This window comes from Podarcis muralis, chromosome 3 (assembly GCF_964188315.1).
Source record: "Podarcis muralis chromosome 3, rPodMur119.hap1.1, whole genome shotgun sequence".
Classification (NCBI taxonomy): Eukaryota; Metazoa; Chordata; class Lepidosauria; order Squamata; family Lacertidae; genus Podarcis; species Podarcis muralis.
This window is the reverse complement of record NC_135657.1, coordinates 55,545,552-55,566,980: the sequence shown is the minus strand read 5'-3', so window position 1 is coordinate 55,566,980 and position 21,429 is coordinate 55,545,552. Positions and strand designations below refer to the sequence as shown.

Genomic DNA, 21,429 nt, shown 5'->3' with positions numbered 1-21,429 from the left:
GAGCCATGGGAGAAGGGAGGTTTACCCCTTTCCCACTGTGCTGACCCCTTGATGTGAATTGTCCTTTCAAAGCAAGTTTTCCGCTCCTGCCTAACAGCAACTCTGTCAAGGGCAACAACACAGGGGGAAAGGCTCCAACCTCTGTAACATGGCTGCTGTTTTTGGAGTGGTAGTGAGAAAGGTGCAAGAGGTAAGAACATAAGAACAACTTTGCTGGATCAGGCCAAAGGCCCACCTACTACAACACTCTGTTGCCACAGTCAACAACCAGATGCCCATGAGAAGTCCTCTCACAGAAAGCAGGCAATTAGTCTGATACGTTTACACATCTCCAGAGTCCAAATAGAAATATTATTTCAAGTTGAGCTAGCAGAGTATATGCTATACTTGCACAAGGTCTGAAGTTCCTGGTGAGGTAATGGCCTATGTATGGTTCCTTAAGGTAACAAAGGAAGTGGTTCTGTGCCAGACAGAAAATGGGTGGACCCTCCTCCCTCAATTGTCTGGTAGTTAGAAAGACAAAGGCCAGAGTTAAGAGTTTGTGTTCTGTGAGCCAGAAGCTGGAAGCAAGCTGGGAAGCCAGAAAGACACAGCCATGCATGATTTCTGCTGGAATCCAAGGCTGTGGCTATGAAAGAAGCAAGGCCCTTTTGGAGTGTTAATGCTGTGAACCCCTCCATTGTAGACTCAGGTTGTATATATGTGTAAATAAACCTTATATCATAAAGACTCCACAGTCTCCACTATATCTCATTCCAAAGGAAATACAGACCCAGGGTAAGCACCTGGAATCCCTGGAACTTCACACTGCTCAGAAATTGGGTGGCGTGACAAAATATGTACATCAATCTATCCACTAAGATATGGAACAAGCCAGATGTGTATCCAATTGTATGGATATTGTTCTACTTTGCATTTTTTTAACTATTGTTGGTGACCTGGCTGTTTTAAATCTGTGGGGTTTTTTATTTCACAATGTTATTTTATGCTCTTTAGTTATATTATTTTATCGTTGATTTTTCTTTTCATGTTGTGAGCCACTTCTAAAGTTAACCTGGCAAAGGAGACTAGTGTACAGAAGCAAGTTTTTGCATGCAGATTCTGCATCCCTTATTTGGCCAAATTTTCACATCTAGCAGCTGCCTCTGAATGCAATACTTTCCTGATACTGGACTAAGACTGGCTGCAAAGTGTTGAATGTTTGACTTTTGTTGACAAGAGCTGGTTGTCAGCTTTGTCAGCACCTGGGGACTATTGAAATATTCCTTACACAGTTTTGCCTTGAAGAGTATTTTGTTATTATTTGCTACATTAAACTGGCTAGTATATGTAACTTTAGATGACATAGAAAGTATGTTATAAAATGTTTAATTAACCATCTGTTATATAAGGATGATCAGTTAAATATAGTGTCTAAAGATAAAAGGTGAGGACCCCCCCCCAAACATGCTAGTTAATATCTAGCAATGCCAACTATAGGTTTTTGATGATCAAGTGGTTTACATACATAATGATAAATAATATAAACTAGTGAGTCAGTTTAATTCACCATGTTTAAACCTTACCTTGTATTTAGGTTTAGAAATAACAAAAGATGAAATTGCTTGAAGTGGCTTCTAGCGATATGAAGAAAAATGGATAGCGGGAGCAGAGAAAGGCAAATAAATAAATAAACACAGAAAAAAGAAAGAAAGAAGAGAGAAGTACATTGAAAAATGTATGTACATTATTCTTCAATGCACAGGAAGTTGCTAAATCTTCAGGTCCAGACCTCTTGGAAGAGAGAAGACTTTGAGTCTTGGCTTCTTGTTGATCAAATATTATAGCTTATCTCTACAGTTCCCAACTGTAGATATGTTTCTCAGTAGCCGTAAAGCAGATGAGAGGTGGGCACAAAGTTCTAGGGAGAAATAGGCTCCTGAGACATGAGATGCCTTCCCTTCTAGGCAAGACAAGGGTTGACTGGATGTCCCTAGTACTGAACCCTCACTATATTTGGATTTACACTAAATTAGTGTGTGTGGTTGCACCTTTGCTAACCTCATCCTAACACAATTTGGGAAGTAGGGAGAGCACTGTTTAGTTCTTCTGCTTTAAGGCACATGTGAATACCAATGATAAACAATTTTACAGGTAGAAATGGTTAAGTACCAATCAGCACAACTTTTTGAGACTTCACATCAGTAGTCATACCAACTAACAGAAAATCTCTGAACAATATTTAGTGTAATTGCATGAAAGAAACCTCTGTGAAAACTAATGAACTGCTAGCCAATGAAAAGAGAAGTAAAATAGTGATCACACAAAATAGTATGAAAATGTTAGATTAAAAGCATTAAGTAGCATCTGTGGGACAAAACAGTACAACAGAGGCACATAAAGTCAGACAGTCACAGTCACAAGTGATTTTTGTAATCACTTAATGATAAGATTCATGTGACGAGTGATCTAGTGAATAGGTCTATCATGCTTCCTGGCCTTGTAGCAGGAAATCCAGCAAATTACTTGACTGCTATAAACACTTATTTCTGGGATAGTAATAAATAATTATTTGGCTCCTTTCTACCTTACCGATGGCATTTCTCCCCTTTCATCTACCTCTGGTTATTGCATTGTCAGTGCCTGGGTTATCCACCTGAGTTGATTGTGTTCTGCTTTTTGTTCAAACTGGTTGCATTATTTCTTCCCCTTGTATTCTGTATTCCCCTTTCTTCTCAACACTTCTGTTTAATGGCATTCACTGAATGTGTCTTCAATTTAAAAAATAAATAAATTAAAAAATGTTTAATATCTTTTAAAAAGAAACAATATGTCTGTTCTGATAATTTTTCAATTCCTGTTTTTTCATATTATGGGATGGAGAAAGGGAACCCAGCCTTATAGTGCATGGGTGGCCAACCTGTAAACCTGATAAACCACAAGTAGCACTAAGAGCAAGATCATTTGACACAGCTGGGCAGAAACAGCAGAGGTCTTCTGTCTGGCTGTTCCATAGGGAGGGCTGCATTTCTGTTTGCTGCTCTTGCACAGTGCAGCCTACATGTTTTTGGGGGTCAGTGGAGTAGAGTTGCTTCTAGATCAGGTTTCGTCAACCTCGGCCCTCCAGATGTTTTGAGACTACAATTCCCATCATCCCTGACCACTGGTCCTGCTAGCTAGGGATCATGGGAGTTGTAGGCCAAAAAACATCTGGAGGGCTGAGGTTGAGGAAGCCTATTCTAGATGAAAAACCAAAAAAGCTGGTGGGGGAGAGATTTACACTTCTATTGTATTTTCTCTAGTTCCCATGTAAGGTGCAACACATAAGAGAAGGGCAAGAAGGGGGCCGTGATCATAGTAACCTCCCTTCTTTTCCACTTTGTCTGCTTACTGCTTTCTCTGCCTAACACCAATGGGGAGACATCAGCTGCTACACCACTATCTCAAGGGTTATCTCATCATCCAAGCCACCAGTTATAGTTTCTTTCACTGGAAGGAATGGAGGCAAAGAACACCATGGAATGGTGTTCCCAAGTGGGGCGCCAAGTTGGAGGCATCTGGTGGAGAGAGTGGTGCTACGCACCTGGTCTCTCATCATCATCATTTCTGAACTTACCAGGAAGGGGAGGTTCATAGGTCCAGCAGCAGAACCAATCAGCTGATCCAGCTGCCAACCTCCCCGCCACCATAACCCTCTCACTCCCAGTAAGTGCAGGGATGCTACTGATGGGAGACAAAGTGAGTGGCACAAGACCCTCTGTGCCAAATAGAAAACGCAATAAGCGCCGAGAAGAGGGGAGTATACACAGAGCCTGATAGACACACACACACCCTGATAGACAAGGATTTTCCTGGGAGAAGCCTGGTGAAATTGACAAGCCCTTTACCAGGTTTCTCCATAGGTGGCACTGATAGGGAAACTCCTTGTTAGTGTGCATGCATGCATACATGCATGAGTGGGTATATGCACATATATGTGGCAAAAGGGGGCAGGGTGAGCTTTGCTAGTGCTGCAGAAATAGAAAAATATGTGACCACCAACCATATCACAAACCACTGCTCCACACTAAATGAGACAACAGTGCTATATTCTGTGTTATGCCTGAATGCACTGCACTGCAACTACGGACAAATCAGCACTGGAAGAAAGATGAGATGACAACAGGGAAAACACAGAAACCCAAAGGAAATGCAATTTTCCTGGTGATTTTCTGCAAAAACTGAGTGACTTATTTTAGCAATGATTTGTATCAATACATATTTGTCTAGTAAGTAATCTCCATTTCCTATTCAAAAAGCTGGAGGCGCAATACATTCTGAATTTTATGGTCTTGTTCTTTTGATAAAAGGCCTCTTACACCACATCCATCTTCTACATAGAGGACATGGCAGTGTATTTTAAAAAGCAGTTGCCAAGGCTCAAATACTAAGATAGAGAGCTGTACTATAGGACTGCAATGGACCCTGCCTCCAATGAATTTAGCAACACTGATTCAGCCAATAATTGCACCAGACTAGCCCCAGCTCCTACTTTTTGCATCTAGTGAAATCAATGCCCCAGCTGCCCCTGAAGTCCAATAGCAAATAGTTCTTATTAGAAGCACGCGAAAGCTATACTATGAACTGCTTCCCTAGATATGGCACTGATCTACCAAGATGTAAATAACAATGTTATTTTTCTCTTGTTATTTATATCCTGAGGGGGCATAAATATTTAAATATATGTGTGAGCTGCAAAGAAAACGCTTTGCATTATCCCTTTACATTGAATGATTCACCGTCACTGCTGAGAGCTGGGCTGGAAAGGGCAGAAAGTCTACACACTTCAGCCACAAAACTCATGGGTTATTGCTGAGAAGCACCAGATGCATTTTCTCTGTCCTGCTGCTGGTGAGAAGCTGAACAGATTGTCTCAGTAGTGGCACTACTAGCCCTTGCCAAACAAAAGATGGTATGATCAGGATGAAAAGCCAAATGAAAGATTGTTTGCTGACAAAATATACTACAGTTAGGCCAGTCCAACGGGAAAGAAATACAGAGCAGAAACAGATTTTCTAAAGTCAACAATCCAAGTGAATTAGAAAGGACAGATGAATGTGTATCCCCATGTCAATTATTTGCACTGTAATAAATTTCGCATTCTTTACTTATATATTGTTCCTTACATTGCAATCCTACACACACTTAGAGAGGAGTAAACACTATTGAGCTATATTAGACTTACTTCTGAGTAAAAATGCACAGGATTGGGCTGCATATAGCTTAATAGTTAATAGGAAACAAAAAATGCTAACATTTATTCCCCCTAAATTGTACTTAATCATCTTCTCTCAACAGCCCTCAACTCAAACTATTCCTAGCTTCTTTAGACTCCTATTGTGCTTTGACAAACAGAGAGAATACAGAATCAATGTCTATGTAAAATATTGTCCACATTGCACATATTGTGTAAAAGTTGTGCAGTCTATGTAAAATAGAATTAAGAACATACATCCGTCTCCTGTGCGTCACCGGCTGCATTATGAGGATCTGGGAGGTGTTTCAGGAATTGTGCTACATAGGTCATCACTGATTTCTCATCTGGCTTATCCACATCCACATCTGAAAAGAATGAGGAAGACAGTAAATTAACACAAAGCTGAACTGTATAAAATGTTGGGACATACACTGCCCTCAATCATGCAAAATTAAAATATCACACATACAAAAGTATTTTAAAAAGAACTCCCTCCCAAAAACAAAACTAAAATGAGGCTAGGGTTACAGTTCAACAGTGGTTAAATTCAATGATATGATACCTTCAGGATCAAGAAGTCTTGGAATTCCTAATTCTGACTCTGCAATTGTAAATGCCTCTTCCAAATTTTCCTTGTTAGATCTTGTTTTCAACCTCTCCAAGTCCACTAGCTCTGGACGGATGGCATGAATAACTGAATGAAAGGCAACACCACTCCTCCAGCTTCGTCCAAAATCCTTGACTTCAATTCCGGCTTGCCTTCACAACAAGAAGAAATTACTTTGTAACAACCTGTTCTGACCCCCAATCTTTATCTTCACTTATATCATTAACCTGGGTTTAGGTTACAATTTTTGCAATGCCTGGAACAGAACTTACTTTTCAGTTGAATTAACTATAGTTGCTGTTCCTGATTTTACATAAAACAGCCCAGTCATTCTTTTCAACTCGTATTCATGCAAGCTCTCATTTATGTATGACTAAATAAGTGTGTGGGGGCAGACTGAATGATGGACCCCAGCAGACTTTGTTAATTCTGCCTATAAAACAGTTAACTTCTAGATAATAGCCTTGAAGTCCACAACAGTAATGGGGAAGTTGGGAGAGTTCTTTACAAGGCAGAAGAATAAACAAGAAAGGGAACAGAGAGCATGCACTGCAGTTGTCCTTGAAAAACTGAAGGATTGGTGTCTGTGTCATACATACTATGTTTCCATCAGTACATCCCAGAACAATATTTGCCCTCTGTTGCAATGACATGATATTGCTGTCTCCTGCTCAGTTTCATTTCATTATTTATTGCAGAGTTATCTAATTTATCAAGGTCATATCCTATCCTGGTTATACACTCAGAAGGTGGCGAAGAAGCTGCAAGCAACGTAACGCCACACTCTGCACTGGTGAAACTATCTAGAAAAACACACACTCTCTCTTGGCCAATCCATTCTGGCTGTCAGATAGCAACTGCCCAAACTGACTAGATGGATAGTACACCAGCACTGCCATAATCACAGGCAGTTGAACTGTAGGTTGTTCAAGCTATTCCAAGCAGACACAAATTGGTTAATAGTCTGATTACATATGTTATTGATGAATGTTGTTAAGAGATTCAAACAGCTGAAAGCTGTTGCTATACACTGCTCCAGTTGCTTGCTTTCATCTAAGTTTCTCTGTCTTGTCATCTTCCTCTGATGCCTTCTATATCCCACACTCTTCTGGCTTCAGTTAAGACTAAACAAATGAAGTGCCACAAACTGTAGGCCAAAGGTTTCTTTCCATTGTGTTCTAAAAGCTTAAAATCGAAGATACAGAAATACACATATTTTTCTTTATGTGCAAATATGAAATTAAAGTTGGCATTATAAAATTACTTAGATGTTTACAAAGAGAATGTTATATTCAATCACTGGCCAAGTTGGGAGGATACATTGGCAAAGTGAAGGGAAGTTCAATTAGTGAAGTATGGTACAAAATCTGATAGCACTGAATTGCTCTGCTCATGATTTCAAGCTGGGAAAAGAATTTTAAGTGTTTTGACAATGTATTGCCTCTTACAGCCATTCTGACAGAAGACAATTTCCTTTTCAATTTTTATTGATCTCTTTGGCAAAAATCTTCTTAATTTGCAGGTGCCATAAATTATTACCACATTATTTAGCTAATATCAATCTACAGATTACTCACTTTGCTGCTGTGTACTGCACCCATTTTAGCAAAGCCTTCTTTGCATTCCCTTGGACTTTGGTGACCACTTTACGCTTGGATGGTGGACTGGCTGTCTCAGAACTGACAACACTGTCCACAGATGAGGTACTATTGGAGAGTGACTGGAGCTGAGGGAGGTTGCTTGTAAGCTCCTCAATCTGTTTATGGAATAAAGTTGGTTAAGTGTAATGGAAACAGTCAATTTACAAAAAGCCTATTTCCTTCTGCAGATCATCTAGAACTGGTCAGTGGATCTCATAAAAAAAGACCACACCAAAAATAGCTGGGCAAGATCAAATGAACTCTTAGCCAAACTCTAAATTTTAGGACATGCCTCAAAAAATGTAGGGCAGATCACACTTAGGAGCATTGGTCATACTTTGGCCAAGTTATGGCTCAATACACATGCTATTTATGTGTAATATACAAAATATAGAGGCCACATATACATCCTTTACACACAGTACTAATGCACTCACAGATGCCATTCCACATGATAGTGGAATGGCATTTTTAGTAGCCGTAAACATGTCTGAGGTGTTCATAGGAGTAGGCAGCACTGTGAACTAGACCTATGTCTGGAGCATTTTCACAGATGTCTCACATCTGGGCCACTTTTCATTCCCCCCCAACCCTGAGTTACTCAAGGTAACATAGTTTGAAGGTGTTTGTCCTATGATAGCATCTCTAAATAGAGGCAAGGTTAATGTTACAGTGGTGCCTCGCAAGACGAAATTAATCCGTTCCGCGAGTCTCTTCGTCTTGCGTTTTTTTTGTCTTGCGAAGCATGGCTATTAGCGGCTTAGCGGCTTAGCGGCTTAGCGGCTATTAGCGGCTTAGCGGCTTAGCGGCTATTAACGGCTTAGCGGCTTTAAGAAAAAGGAAACAAACTCGCAAGAACTCGCAAGACGTTTCGTCTTGCGAAGCAAGCCCATAGGGAAATACGTCTTGCGGAACGACTCAAAAAACGGAAAACCCTTTCGTCTAGCGAGTTTTTCGACTTGCGAGGCATTCATCTTGCGGGGCACCACTGTACTGCAACTCCATTCTGCCCACTGAATTAATGGGTGGGCACAAGCAGCCAGTGAAAAATTCCTGCCAGCAGCATCCTGCAGAAAACTCCAAAAGGAGGTGGAAACTGTCTGAGCCAGCCAGGTTCCACTGGATCCCTAGCAGCTCCATGACATTAAATTTAATTTGGGCTCAATTGCTGCACCAGCTCCAGGCTGGCACAGTGATTTGCCTTTCAGCCTGGTTGGCATGAGTGGTTGGGCTGTGGAAATAGTCTCATTGCTTTGTTAATGTCTGCTGCTGCCCATTCAGGGCTTGCATTTCAATGAAACATACTCTTCTGCTTTGTACTTCCTGTAAGGCCTAAAGGAAGGGAAGACTGCATAATGCATTGCTCCTGTTCCTTTTCCAACTATATAAATCACGCAGATCTGATTTGCTAAGTTGTGGCCATTAATTTGGAAACGATTCAAACTTATTTGTACAGGACTTTATTTCAATTAATTTTCTTTAGGGCTATAGCCAAAGTTTCTTGGCTTTCACATACAACCTTTGATGGGAATTGTATCCATTCCATATTGTAGTATCTATTTATTATTAGTACTGGTATTTATTAAATTTATATCCTTCCTTCCAAAGGAACCCAGGGCTACATTTGCATATATAGCCACATGCAAATTAGGGGTGCTAGTTTAAGTTTGGAAATGATACTGGATAACAGAATCAAGTATTTTTAAAATATGTACAATTTGACCAACAATGACCAGTGAAAAGGGAAAACGGAAAGCCACATTATAGCAATTACTATAGGGCTTTCTTCTGATCTAGCTCTTCAAAATAGTAAAAAACAAAACAAAAAAATCCCTGTCAGATCTCTTTATTGTTCCAATAGCATCCTTAATGAAGAGTCTCTTAGATGGAGTTTAAATCTACCACCTAAGGGCCAAAATACACATTATATTTACTGAAGTCATTTGTATATAAAACAGCTGTGGGGCAATCCATTTTTGGTTGGAGCAGAAAGCAGCATGCGGAAATTTTAACCCTTTGTTCCAACTGCTCTAAATGTCCCCATTCCACGCACCGCAAATTCTTAGGAGCTAATTTACTTCTCATGATACACGAGCAGTTCTGCCACAGCACATTAGTGCCCCTTGACAAACCACTTTGGAATTATTGCTATAACTATTGTAGGCTTATCCCATACATTAAAAAACAACAACTGTACCTGAAAATACAAAATTATAGTCCACACCAGCCCAAGCACAATAGAAGGTCGACCATCAGCAATGTCAGTTGAATTAATGTTGACAAGCTTAATCTGTTTTAGGGAAAGAAAGGCACACTATTATCACCCACAACAGAAAGCCACAGCAACAGAGTGATCTTTATAGCAATGTGGATTTTTTCGTGGGAAAGTGAATCTTAATAAGCATAGTCTATAGTATTTTTGAGAAAGAGAACGTATAAAATAATCACAGAAATGAAGTATAAAATTATGCATGTACTTTTGAATTTAAGATTCAATTGTCCTCAATATACACAGATGTAACAGGAAAGCTTGCCCTGTTGTGAATGCACTGCAAATATGCCTTTATAACTGAACTGGCATTAGCGGCAGGGTGCTTTGTTTATTTTCCACAGCTCAAACAGAAGGACAAGGCAATGTGACAAAGAGTGAGCATGGGTGGTCAAAAGCATGGCTGATCAGGCTAATGCCCATCTAGTCTAGCACCCTGTTCTCAGAATGGCCAATCCAATGCCTATGTAAAGCCCCCTCCCCCCACCCACCCACTGCACCGCTGAAACTGATTCTGGGGGAAATCAGGAGAATCCTCAGAACAGTGTGCAGGAGAGGAGGGTTCCATCTGCACAAGCAGGACATTCGTTATAGTGCAATGTTGAATTCCACCCACTACCTTTACTCCGTACGTAAAATATTTAGTAATGTGGTTAACAGCAGATGGAAAAGCTGTACTATTTAGGCTGCAATCCTGAGCTCATTTACCCAGGAGTAAACTCCATTGAACACAGCTGTGTTTCTAACATGCTTAGAATCGTGCAACTCATTTTACTGACACTCATTTTATTCAATTGACTCATTTATATGGTTTAATGTTTCATAAAATTATTGTACCAACCGGTGATCCTCTGTACACAGACTAGCATGAAAAACAAAACAACATATATTTAAAATGAATTATCTGAATAATGAATAGGACACAGAGATGAGAGAAGACAAAAATATACCTTGTTGCCATATACAGAAATCAGTGAATACCATAAAGAACCTGACATGCTTATTTCATGTTCTTTTTTTATATCTATATCTCACATGGTTCCTAGGAGGCCACCTATTCAGGCACTGATCAGACCCAGACTTGCCTAACTTCAGCAAGATGGTAGCTTCACATGCCTTCAGACTAGATGATCCTCAGGGGACCTTCCAATTCTATGATTTTATGAACTATTATTAGCTAATATACTTGTATTCAGTTTTAGAATTCTATAATTCTTATTTTCTCTCCTTGACCTTTTCCATTTCATATGTTTTTTAAAAAAATTCTTGTTAGAGAAACAGATTAAATGGAAAAGTCAACCAAGATAAGGCAGTGGCAGCAATAACAGCAAAATTTATAGTAGCTGCTTTTAGAATTAGGACCATGCTAATGCACTCTGAATGACTGTAGTTCATACACAAATTGCAACTGTAAACATCTAGCTATCTGTGGGACTTACCCGCCGTCCTTCCAGGAACTTAAGGGCTGTGCCAATGTTGGCTACTCCATGAATTCTCTTCAGCTTTCGGCCTTGTTCACAGGGCTTTTAAAAAGTACAAACAACAAGGACAATTAAGTACCACCATGGCCTAACAGTAAGATCCTAAACACACTCCTCTTGAAAGGAAACTTGGTGAATTCTATCAAGATTTGCTTCCAAGAAAATGTGCTGATTTCCCCTCCTAAAGTCAATATTCTGATTTTTTAAACAACAACAACATTGACCTTTTAAAGTCCTTCTTATTTTTTTTTCTGACTCAGCATTGGCTCCTTACTTCCAGTTATGCATGCAAACCAACTACATATAACTCAATCGCTGTAAGGTAATAAAGAAGCTTTATTCCCAGAACAAGCAAGTGGCCAGCCACAGATCCCAAATGTGGTAAAACACAAAACCATTTTATTTTATTTTGTTCTTAATACCTGTTTCTGACAGCTGAAACCTGGAAGAGAAGAAATGGTTCTGGAACTAGCCTTATCTATACCTCTTTAATGTCTCACAGTCTTTAAGTCCACACAGTAACCACACTTTAATCAAAATAATCTGTCTCTGCCTTTCAATGGAATGTGGTGAAACACACTCCAGAGCATTTTATTATAATTCTACCACAAGAGGGAGAATTTCCTTATCAAAACAGGAGAGACCTTGATCAAAAGTGCAATTTAAACAAGTAAAAATAAGAAGGGCCATGAGAGTCATATGCCTCAAAAAAGATGCTTTGAAGCAAATTTCACTCAGAACATTGTATGTCACGCTACTAAATGGTCTGCAGTCTATGACTAACTTTATGATAAAATTATTTAATTTGCTGAAATCATGTTTCATATTTTATATAGAATGAGTGTTCACAGGTTTCATACAAGTGCTTGAGGAATTAGCTCAGGACATTGGCACATACTACTGCCTCTCAGCTGCTTCCCTGCATCCCAGCTGAAGGTATACTGGGCCTTTAAAGCCCTAAATGGCCTCGGTCCAGTATACCTGAAGGAGCGTCTCCACCCCCATCGTTCTGCCCAGACGCCGAGGTCCAGCGCCGAGGGCCTTCTGGCGGTTCCCTCATTGCAGGAAGCAAAGCTACAGGGAACCAGGCAGAGGGCCTTCTTGGTAGTGGCGCCCGCCCTTTGGAACGCCCTCCCATCAGGTGTCAAAGAGATAAACAACTACCTGACATTCAGAATACATCCTAAGGCAGCCCTGTTCAGGGAAGTTTTTAATGTGTGACATCTTAGTGTATTTTTGGTCTTTGTGGAAGCCGCCCAGAGTGGCTGGGGAAACCCAGACAGATGGGCGGGGTACAAATAATAAATTATTATTATTATAATATGACAAAGTTGTCAGTGAGGTGCACATAACTGAAAGGTTCTTCATTTTGGTGCAAACAGCTCCTTGTGAATTGCTACTGCAGACCAGCACAGGCACTTCTAATTGTGTACTCTGAATACCTGCCCTAGCCTGCCTCTGCCCTAATTTGCTCTGGGTTGTAGCAGCTCAGCTTGCTGGAATAGATTTCTATTTTCTATTTTCTAAACTGTCTGTTGAAGAAACCTGCTTTTGATCAAGCTTCTCTAGTTGTGCTTGTTTTCCCTGGGAAATCCTTGCCTGGAACCCAACCCTGAACCTAAATATCTAAACATAGATATAATACGCAACCTAAACATCACTTGCTGCCCACTGGACTAGCTCTTTCTGAAACCACCCACTGAGTGAACCTGATCCTGCCAGGACTGCTGGTTCATATATCAATCAGAAATTGGAGACTCCATAAAGTTTGTACACGTTACTTATTGAGTGGCACGGTGGGGGCGGGGAATCTTGGCATTTCTATGCCTAAAAAATTGTCACATATTTGGAGCTACACTAACATGGCATATTAATAATGATGATGCAAATTAAAAAATACATTATAAATAATATATATGTCATAGGAAAATACTTGCCAGTTTTTGTCCTGAGAGAACCTCCAAAAGGGATATCAATACTATTCCATCTTTGATGTCTTCAAACAGATCATTGACCACCATGGGAGGATTGCGCTGGGAGGAAAAGAAGTGGAAAGAACTCAGATGCAGAAATTGAGTTATGCATTCTTTCCTTGCCACAGGTTAAGCATCTCTATCCTACTCCCTGCTGCTGGCCATTCTATTAACATTTTGAAGATTTCTTGTATGGGTGGTATAATATATTCAGTGGTGTAGTGGAGAAGAAATGAAGAGGAGCACAGCTCCAGAATGTTGTGTTTTTTTTTTACAGACCAGCAGTAATAAAAGTCATTTATCAGCATAAAAAGGTAACCGGTGGCCCCTCCATGATCTGGAAACAAAGCTTTAAAATCTCACAATAGTTTGTGACAGATTAATGCAGAGGAAGTCAAAGGATGAGGAAAATAATCAAACAGAAGCTGAGCCGTTGTAGAATGGTGACTTTACCCCCATTCTATTGTCTTGAAAATGATGACTATGGACTTGTTATGAAGAAACTACCCATCCAAACTATTTATAGGAATATGCACATGCAAGTGAGCTTGCTCTGTTTATAGCTGGGAATGGTTATTCTGCTTGATGAAGCAGAATAACCCAAAGACTTGCAGAGCCTTTCACTGAAAGAAGGGATTGCCTCGTTCTTATATTTTTAAAAGCCTTGTAAGGAGATACAGGATCTACCCCTCGAGGTGTTCTGCAAACAGAACACAAAGCAGCATGTTTTTGATACAGCATCAGATTTTCTTTTTGTTGTGGCATATTTTTCTGATTCTTAGGCAGGGTAAACTGGTTAAGTTTCATAAAGGTAAGAGAAGGCATGACAGCAGAAGCAGTAAGACTGACAATATCATTCTTCTAGCTCATAACTGTTGCAGATATTTACCATATTTGCTGTCTGCTTTACTCTCAAGTCTCAGCAGTGATGTTGACAAATGTCAAACTATTACCGTATGTACACCTACTGTATCTTTTTCTGTCCAATTTTCAAAGAAGCCAAATGCTTTTAACTTACACAGGCACTCGACTCTGTTCATGTAATGACATCTGACTATATAAATCTTTGTGTGTTCTCTAGCTGCTTGGTGGATAATAGAACAGCACTGTCATAAATCTTAAGATGCCTACTTTATTGCATGCAGTCTGTGCTTATGAAAATGCGTGCCTGTACAGCACACACAAGTCTCCTATGCTGCTCCTACAGATTAAAAGTAGATGACTGGAGGGCTCATAAAGAGTATTTCCCCACAGGATGCTAAGACAACATAACACTCCTATTCTGCAATAGGTTCACAAAGCAGAAAATATTGTATCTTACGGCTGGATCTTTTGTTACAGGAGTCACATTGTTTGCTGATACCTGTTGGTTTTGTCTCTTACTGGTCTGTTATAGTTCAATCATATTTAGTAGTGGCTAACCATACAGTTATTCACCATATCAATGTCTCTCCTCAAAAAAGGAAGGCTAACACTAGTATGTGAAATAACTCAGGATGGGTCAAAAATAGTTTCCCTTTTCCACCAGTCCATTTGCCCCCATGAAAATGATGGGATTGTTATTTGTAGCTTTCATGAGGCAGAATAAATGTTCCCCAAAATTTTGAAAAGGGGTGGGTGGTTTGGTCACACTTACCTTTCTGATGTTGGTGAGGTGCCCAAGGGTCTTCCTTCAAACTACTCTTTTTTATTTTTTTAAAAATGGGCTCCTGATCATATAGAAAGTCTGCTTTCCTATGGGCCAGGCAGGAATATCTCTGAGTACATGGTTCCCAGGGAAAGCAGAGCATGTTAAAACACTCTCCCTGCTTGGTATAACTATGTCCATGGGATCTATGCTACGTCATGATGCAGGCAGTGTGTTTCTTGCCTAGCCCCAAGAAAATGCAGCCTTGCCCTATGGCTTCAATGCTTTTTGTTAAGGTTGAAGAAGCAGGGTGGTGAAACTTTGACCACCTCATAAAGTTAGGTAAGCTAATCATGTCCAAACGTCCTACCCTGGAAATTTGAGGAAAACTTTCACCCCTTTGTATTTTGCAACACTCCTCCCACAAATGGCAGAAAACAGATGACCTGGAATTTGAACCCAGCCCTAGAAATAACTATCTAGTTGGCCCATTCCACATGTTCTGATGCTTCTCTGGCAGTGTAGAAAGCAAGCAGAGAAAGCATGAAACACCCTGATCCTGTAATGCAAGAAATGACTTTAAAATGGTTTCATTCAGTATTGTTTGTAGGAAATACTCTCCATGAAATATGAAAAAAACCCATTTTCTCATATAAAGTCATTAATAAACACTAAACGACCTTATTTGAGCAATTTCCCCCCCATCTTGTATGTGAATAATTAATAATGAATGTGATAGCTAGAAAGAAGAAAATTGATATGGCCATTTTCTTAGTGGACAAGCTATCAATATATTCTATAATAAGACTACTAGACTATCATGTAAACTGTTTTGATTTTAATAGAAAAATGATGGTACACAACAGAAGGCAGAAGTTAGCAACGTTGGTTCACTGCATGAAAACAAAAATGAACTTAGCGCGCGCGCACACACACACACACACACACACACACACACATGCCACCTACTAATACAGTTGTACCTTGGATCCTGAACACCCTGGAACTCAGACGTTTTGGCTCCCGAACGCCGCAAACCCAGAAGCGATTGTTCCAGTTTGCAAACTATTTTTAGAACCTGAACGTCCGCCGTGACTTCTGCCCCTTCCAATTGGCTGCATGAGCTTCCTGCAGCCAATCAGAAGCTGTGCTTTGGTTTCTGAACGTTTTAGAAGTTGAACGGACTTCCAGAACAGATTCCGTTTGACTTCCAAGGTACGACTGTAGTTCAATCACAAAGCTATTTATACAGTACAAATAATACTGATTTAAGTTGGTGAATGTGCCATTAAATCAAGACAGTCTAGCTTTATGAAATTTGCAAGCACAAATGCAAAATAGGTTGTGTGACACAAGGTTTACAACAACTGTGGAAGAGTAATATAAGTTTTATGATAGATCTCTGATACAGTAGACCACGTGTGGGCACCTCCAGTGTCCCAGGCCTCCCCATTTGATCTACCAGGCCATTCTGCCAAGCTACACCCACCTTCCATATGCCTGTTATAAATGATGTCAGATGCAGGATAGGTAAAAAACCTAGCTGGGCAGGGCTGTCTGCAAACCCCATTCAGAGTTCTCCACAAGGCAGCACATTACAAGTGGCTATGCAAGACCTGATTCAGCTGATTGTCACGTCTTGGGGGGAGGGGGTTTGAGGTCAGTTATGAGGAGAAGAGGAAGGGGAGTTGAGGGGAACTCAAGGAGTGGGAAGAGAGGATCTGGGGCAAGCTGTAAGGGGAGAGGGCTGGTGAGGTGTAAAGGGATGGGGGTTGACAGAGGGTGGGGGGGTAGGCAAGTTGGCAAGAAATGCTTGCAGGGGAAGCAGCCCCTCCTCCAAAAATAAAAGTGGACTAGTGTCATAGTATTTTAGATCATAACTAATCTTCGTACAATAGCAGCACATATGGTTTGGGGTTTTGATCTCAGCAGGTCTGATATTTACGAGGGTGTGTGAGCATGCAACTCTGCTGTTAAGGAGCCATCATCACAAGTAATTTTGTGAACACAGTAGGAGGCATATGAATTAAGTGGAAGCATTTTTAAAAGGTCAGCATGTTGGCTTTCCCCACACTGCTTATTCGCTGAACTGCGTAAACTCAGACGTGATTACTAATTAAGCATATGGGTTGTGATGGCTTTGGCAATGGTGATTCTGCCTAATGAAAGTGCTCAATTACACACTCGTATACAGACACTCAAGCAATGGGCATGATCTAGAAAAACTCCAGCTCTCCTATTTATTTTAATTGGAGAGATTTAAGCACATCGTAATACATTTGTAGTCCACCTTTTTTTACTACTATGTGCTATCCACAGAAAAGATAAGCCCCGTTGTCCTCAGTTTCATTAAAGACATTTTCACCTAGCCATCAGATAGATTTTTTTAGCTCTTGTTTCATCCCTCTGTATCAGGAACTCCTATTTCTGAGACCTCTAGGCTCAAGGTACACATTTTACTTAAAATTAAGTATCACTGAAAGTAGTCAGGATTTTTCCAGGGTAAACATAGCCTTACAGCTGATTCTGTGCTTGTTTATGTGTAAAGTTCCAATAATCTCAGCGGTAATTATTAAATTTGCATAGGATTACACAGTGACCAATCAGATGCCTAGAGGAAGCCAGCAAGCAGGATCTGAGCACATCAACACTTGTTGTTTCCAACAACTGGCATTCAGAGTTTTACTGCCTCTGACAGTGGAGGTAAAACATAGCCATCATGACAAGGAGTCATTGATGGCCATATCTGCCATGAATTGTCTAATCCTTTTTTAGCCATTCACGTTGGTGGCCATCACTATTTCTTGTGGAAGTGTTCAACTATGTGCTTGGTTGATCTAAGATTGCAGTCTTGGTGGTTTCTATTTGCTATGGAGGGGAAATAACCGAGCCTTTCCATAGGGTACTTGAGCTAGGGATTCTTTTTCCTGGGGAGAGATCAGGAATAAGCCTCAGGTTCATGTGCTCCTGCTCTTAACTTTCCAGTTCTTCTGCTCTGACTCCAGTGGGAACATAACAAATTAATCAGGATACCCCAGGTTCTGAAACCATAATCCCCACCAGTTAGCCCTGGGATAACTTTTAGAATGCGAGTTTTATCCCAATAAGATCAAAGAAATAAAAAGTTTAAATGAACACAGGATCTTGAACTTCATCTGTTCTTCCCATATTAGGTGAGGAAAGAAAGCAATAGGGAACACACAAGCCCAAAGCCAGTTATTCCCAATATTTCCTTATGGTTGTAGAGGTGGGCGGATAGCCTCTGAAAATGCCCACAGATGTTTTTCAAGAAGTGAAGCCAGAACCTAACATATTTCTTTGGAAGAATGTATGAAATTGGGATTTTCCTGTCACAATGCCAATAACAACACAATGGGGGATGGGATGTAAGTTTGACTTACTTCTAATAATGTACACCATAATCCCCCCCAACAGTCTCCACTCATATTTGGAAATTGAGGCTGGAAAACTGAACTGGAAAAATATTGAGTCATTCCTTTCAAAAGCAACTGTAGTGAAGTAGTGCAGTAACATTTTCATTTCAATACACAGTACTGTCATTTTGATCACAAATCTTTGATGTGAAGTTAATCCAAATCAAGCATAGATAAATAATGTATTTAAAAGTACATCTCTCTCACACACATATATATTTAGAAATGTAGTCAAAACATTTACAAGGCTAACTTTCCAAGGTTGCCAGTATGAAACACAGGGAAATACTGTATTTTTAGGAATTTGAAATAGAAGCCCTTAGAAGTATAAGTACATCCAATTCTTCAATTTCCCTTTTATTTCCTCCCCAGCATTATACAGGAAACACAAGTTTCTACTGATAATACCTAGCAACCTCTATTGCCGTACATATTTTCCACATAGAAGAGTTTTTGGACTTTAAATCATTGCAGTTATGGAAAACTGTATCCGCTTTCCTTCCCTCAAAGCCTCAAACAAATTGGATACAACTACAGAAGCATTCCTAACCCTCTGGGAGGAGCAGGTCTGAACAGAGAGGCAAAGCCATGGTTGCATCTAAAGCCCTGCCACTCATGTGGGCTGAGGCCGAACTTGCAGAAGTAGTTACACCCACTGAGTCCATTGCCAACCATTGGACAAGAAGAATCTTGTTTGGCCCTGCTCTGCCCCCTTCTCACCCTAGAAACACCTCATTTGTGGAGCTTCCACTAGCTTCCACTAGTAGTAGCTTCCACCTGCCCATCCTTTCAGTGGGTGTAGTAGGGACCTCCCCTGCCAGTGAAGAGCAACTAAACCAAGATGAACCTGGTGGTGAGGGTGGGAAATTTTGACACATCTAAATCTCATTTAGTGTGGTGGGTTTGTTCTGCTGTTTAGGGATTGCTCCCTGTTTAGGGAAGTTTTTAATGACTGATGTTTCAATGTATTTTTAATCTTTTGTTGGAAGCCACCCAGAGTGGCTGTGGAAACACAGCCAGATGGGTGGGGTATGTATGTATGTATGTATGAATAAATAAATAAATAAATAAATAACTGCTAGTTTTACTGTAGGTGGTAGGAGGAAAAAAAATGTATTACCTTGGCCAGATGAGTGTTGATCCATTTTGTGAAAGTCCTCTTTTGCACTGACTCCTGCTCATCTAAAAAAGGAATAAAGAGACCATTATGTTGCACTGGTATTCTAGTCAGACTTGTTCTGGCAGTAAAAGCAGATATGCCCAGTTCAGATTTTTTAGGACCCAGTTTTAAAATAAAAGCCAGCATACTCATCTGACAAGATGAAGAAAGCAATATATTTAAAGCTTTAGAAAATGGAGGGCAACATGTAGAGTAGCACAATACATACATTCTTTGCATCTTGTTATATTTATATATGGATGTCTGTTGTCTTTATAAATTGAATGCAGCTCTAAATAATAACAAAATAAAAATTAATCTGAACAGGCATGTGTGCTAGATGGATTTTAATAATGCATTTGATATACTGTACAGCAAGGGTGAAATCTAATGAACAGAACTTTATGGTTTCTAATTCTGGGTATTAACCCTGCTGCATTAAATTACTGCATTAATTTTAACGCAGGCAGGGAGGAGGGATAACAAATGGTGCCTGATCTGGTAAACTTGGCAATGGACCACCAGAAGATTTCAATGAACAAAAACAGCTCTCATCTACATATATCTGTATGTATTCACAGATTTCTCTGTTAGTCATACCATACTGTGTAAACATCTACAAAGTTTGCAAGCTCATCTGCCTTACACACCAACCTGATTACATGTATCCTTTAAGAACAAAACATACCAGCTCTCAGCTTCCTGACCACTTGCTACAGATAATAAGGCATGCGATTAATTATTTGCAAGACTATCGCATTAAGTATTTGTAAAGTTAATAAAATTAGTGATGAAACTAGAATGTGATGATTTTCCTATAGGTGCTTGTATAACCATATTGAGTGTAATTACAGAATTATGGGGATTGTCACAATGTATCATAGCAAGCCCCTCCCCTCCCCTTTCCCCACTGCCCTGTCTTACTTCAAGATTCCTTAAGTATAATTGCCATGAATGCAACCTGGAGCGGAGGACAGCATGAGACGCTTAATTCAGGGTCATGGGTGCAAGCCACACATTGGGCGTAATATTCCTGCATCGCAGGTGTTTGGGCTAGATAATCCTTGTGGTCCCAACTCCCTTCCAAGGCAATGGTACCCAAAATGATTCATTAATTGATTAATTGATTAATTCTTAATTCCATCTACTGTATTCAGTTATACACCATGTCACAAATGCTCTGGAATGATATGGGAACACAATTTTTTAATCATTTATTTAAAAAACCATAAAATATAAATATAAAAAATGTTCAGATCCTGTCAACTCATATAAATTAACAAGATGGTGTGCCACAATATATACTAACACATATATTGTATTGGGCTTCCGCTGCTGGAGTGGCTGATTCACCTGCCCCCCATAGTTTGGCAAGGCTTGATCTCAGTGTTTTGCCCATTTGGATTTGTGAATCAAACTGTTATGTATAAATTAAAATATGTGGCTTCCATTCACCCCCATTTGTTTGTTTGTTTCAACAAAAACAACCCTTTTAGAGTATATTAAGCATGTCAAATTACATTTCCAAGGGATTTTGTGGGGGGAGCAAAATAGATTCACTTTCCTCCACAATCCTTTAGGAGGGGGCTTGTCTCTTGTTTCTTAATTATTTTAAGCCAAGGGATGTGCATTCTTGCTTGTACATTTTCAATACATTATCAGTTAAGGTCCTTCTCTTGTTAAGGCACTCAAAACCTATCACAGTTCTGGAGAATCCTCTGGACAAGATAATTTCTAATTCCCATACATCAGATTACAGGCAGTCTCTAACTATTGGATGGAAAGGAAGTGCTGTAAAAGTTGAAGACATTGATTTAAAAAAAATAAACAAACCAACAACAAAAACATAGCTGCTGTTTTTACGTAGCCTTTTTATCTTTTAAAACATGAGAATTCGTTCCCACGAATTTGTTTCATTGGCTTTGGTACTCTGAAAACTGCCCCAAAACAAGACGCATAAAGGCTTTTGCCAAGCAAGCCTGCAGAATTATTTCTAGGCATCTCCATAGCAACTCTTTTGCACA

At 39.9% G+C, this 21,429-nt stretch overlaps 1 protein-coding gene across 11 annotated transcripts in view; it reads right to left on the bottom strand.

The window, feature by feature from the left end:
- Positions 1-21,429, bottom strand: part of SYNE1 (spectrin repeat containing nuclear envelope protein 1) — a 270,851-nt gene that overhangs the window by 213,774 nt on the left and 35,648 nt on the right. For 9 of the 11 annotated variants that reach the window (XM_077925894.1, XM_077925896.1, XM_077925887.1 and 6 more), the window contains exons 3-10: positions 19,367-19,428; positions 13,150-13,245; positions 11,171-11,254; positions 9,660-9,752; positions 7,400-7,578; positions 5,778-5,974; positions 5,471-5,580; positions 1,566-1,616 (exon numbers count right to left, since the gene is read on the bottom strand). In XM_077925894.1, the coding sequence (XP_077782020.1) occupies positions 1,566-1,616; positions 5,471-5,580; positions 5,778-5,974; positions 7,400-7,578; positions 9,660-9,752; positions 11,171-11,254; positions 13,150-13,245; positions 19,367-19,428 (872 nt within the window). The remainder of the gene's footprint in view (positions 1-1,565; positions 1,617-5,470; positions 5,581-5,777; positions 5,975-7,399; positions 7,579-9,659; positions 9,753-11,170; positions 11,255-13,149; positions 13,246-19,366; positions 19,429-21,429) is intronic. The other 2 variants (XM_077925890.1, XM_077925898.1) reach the window with 1 other exon arrangement.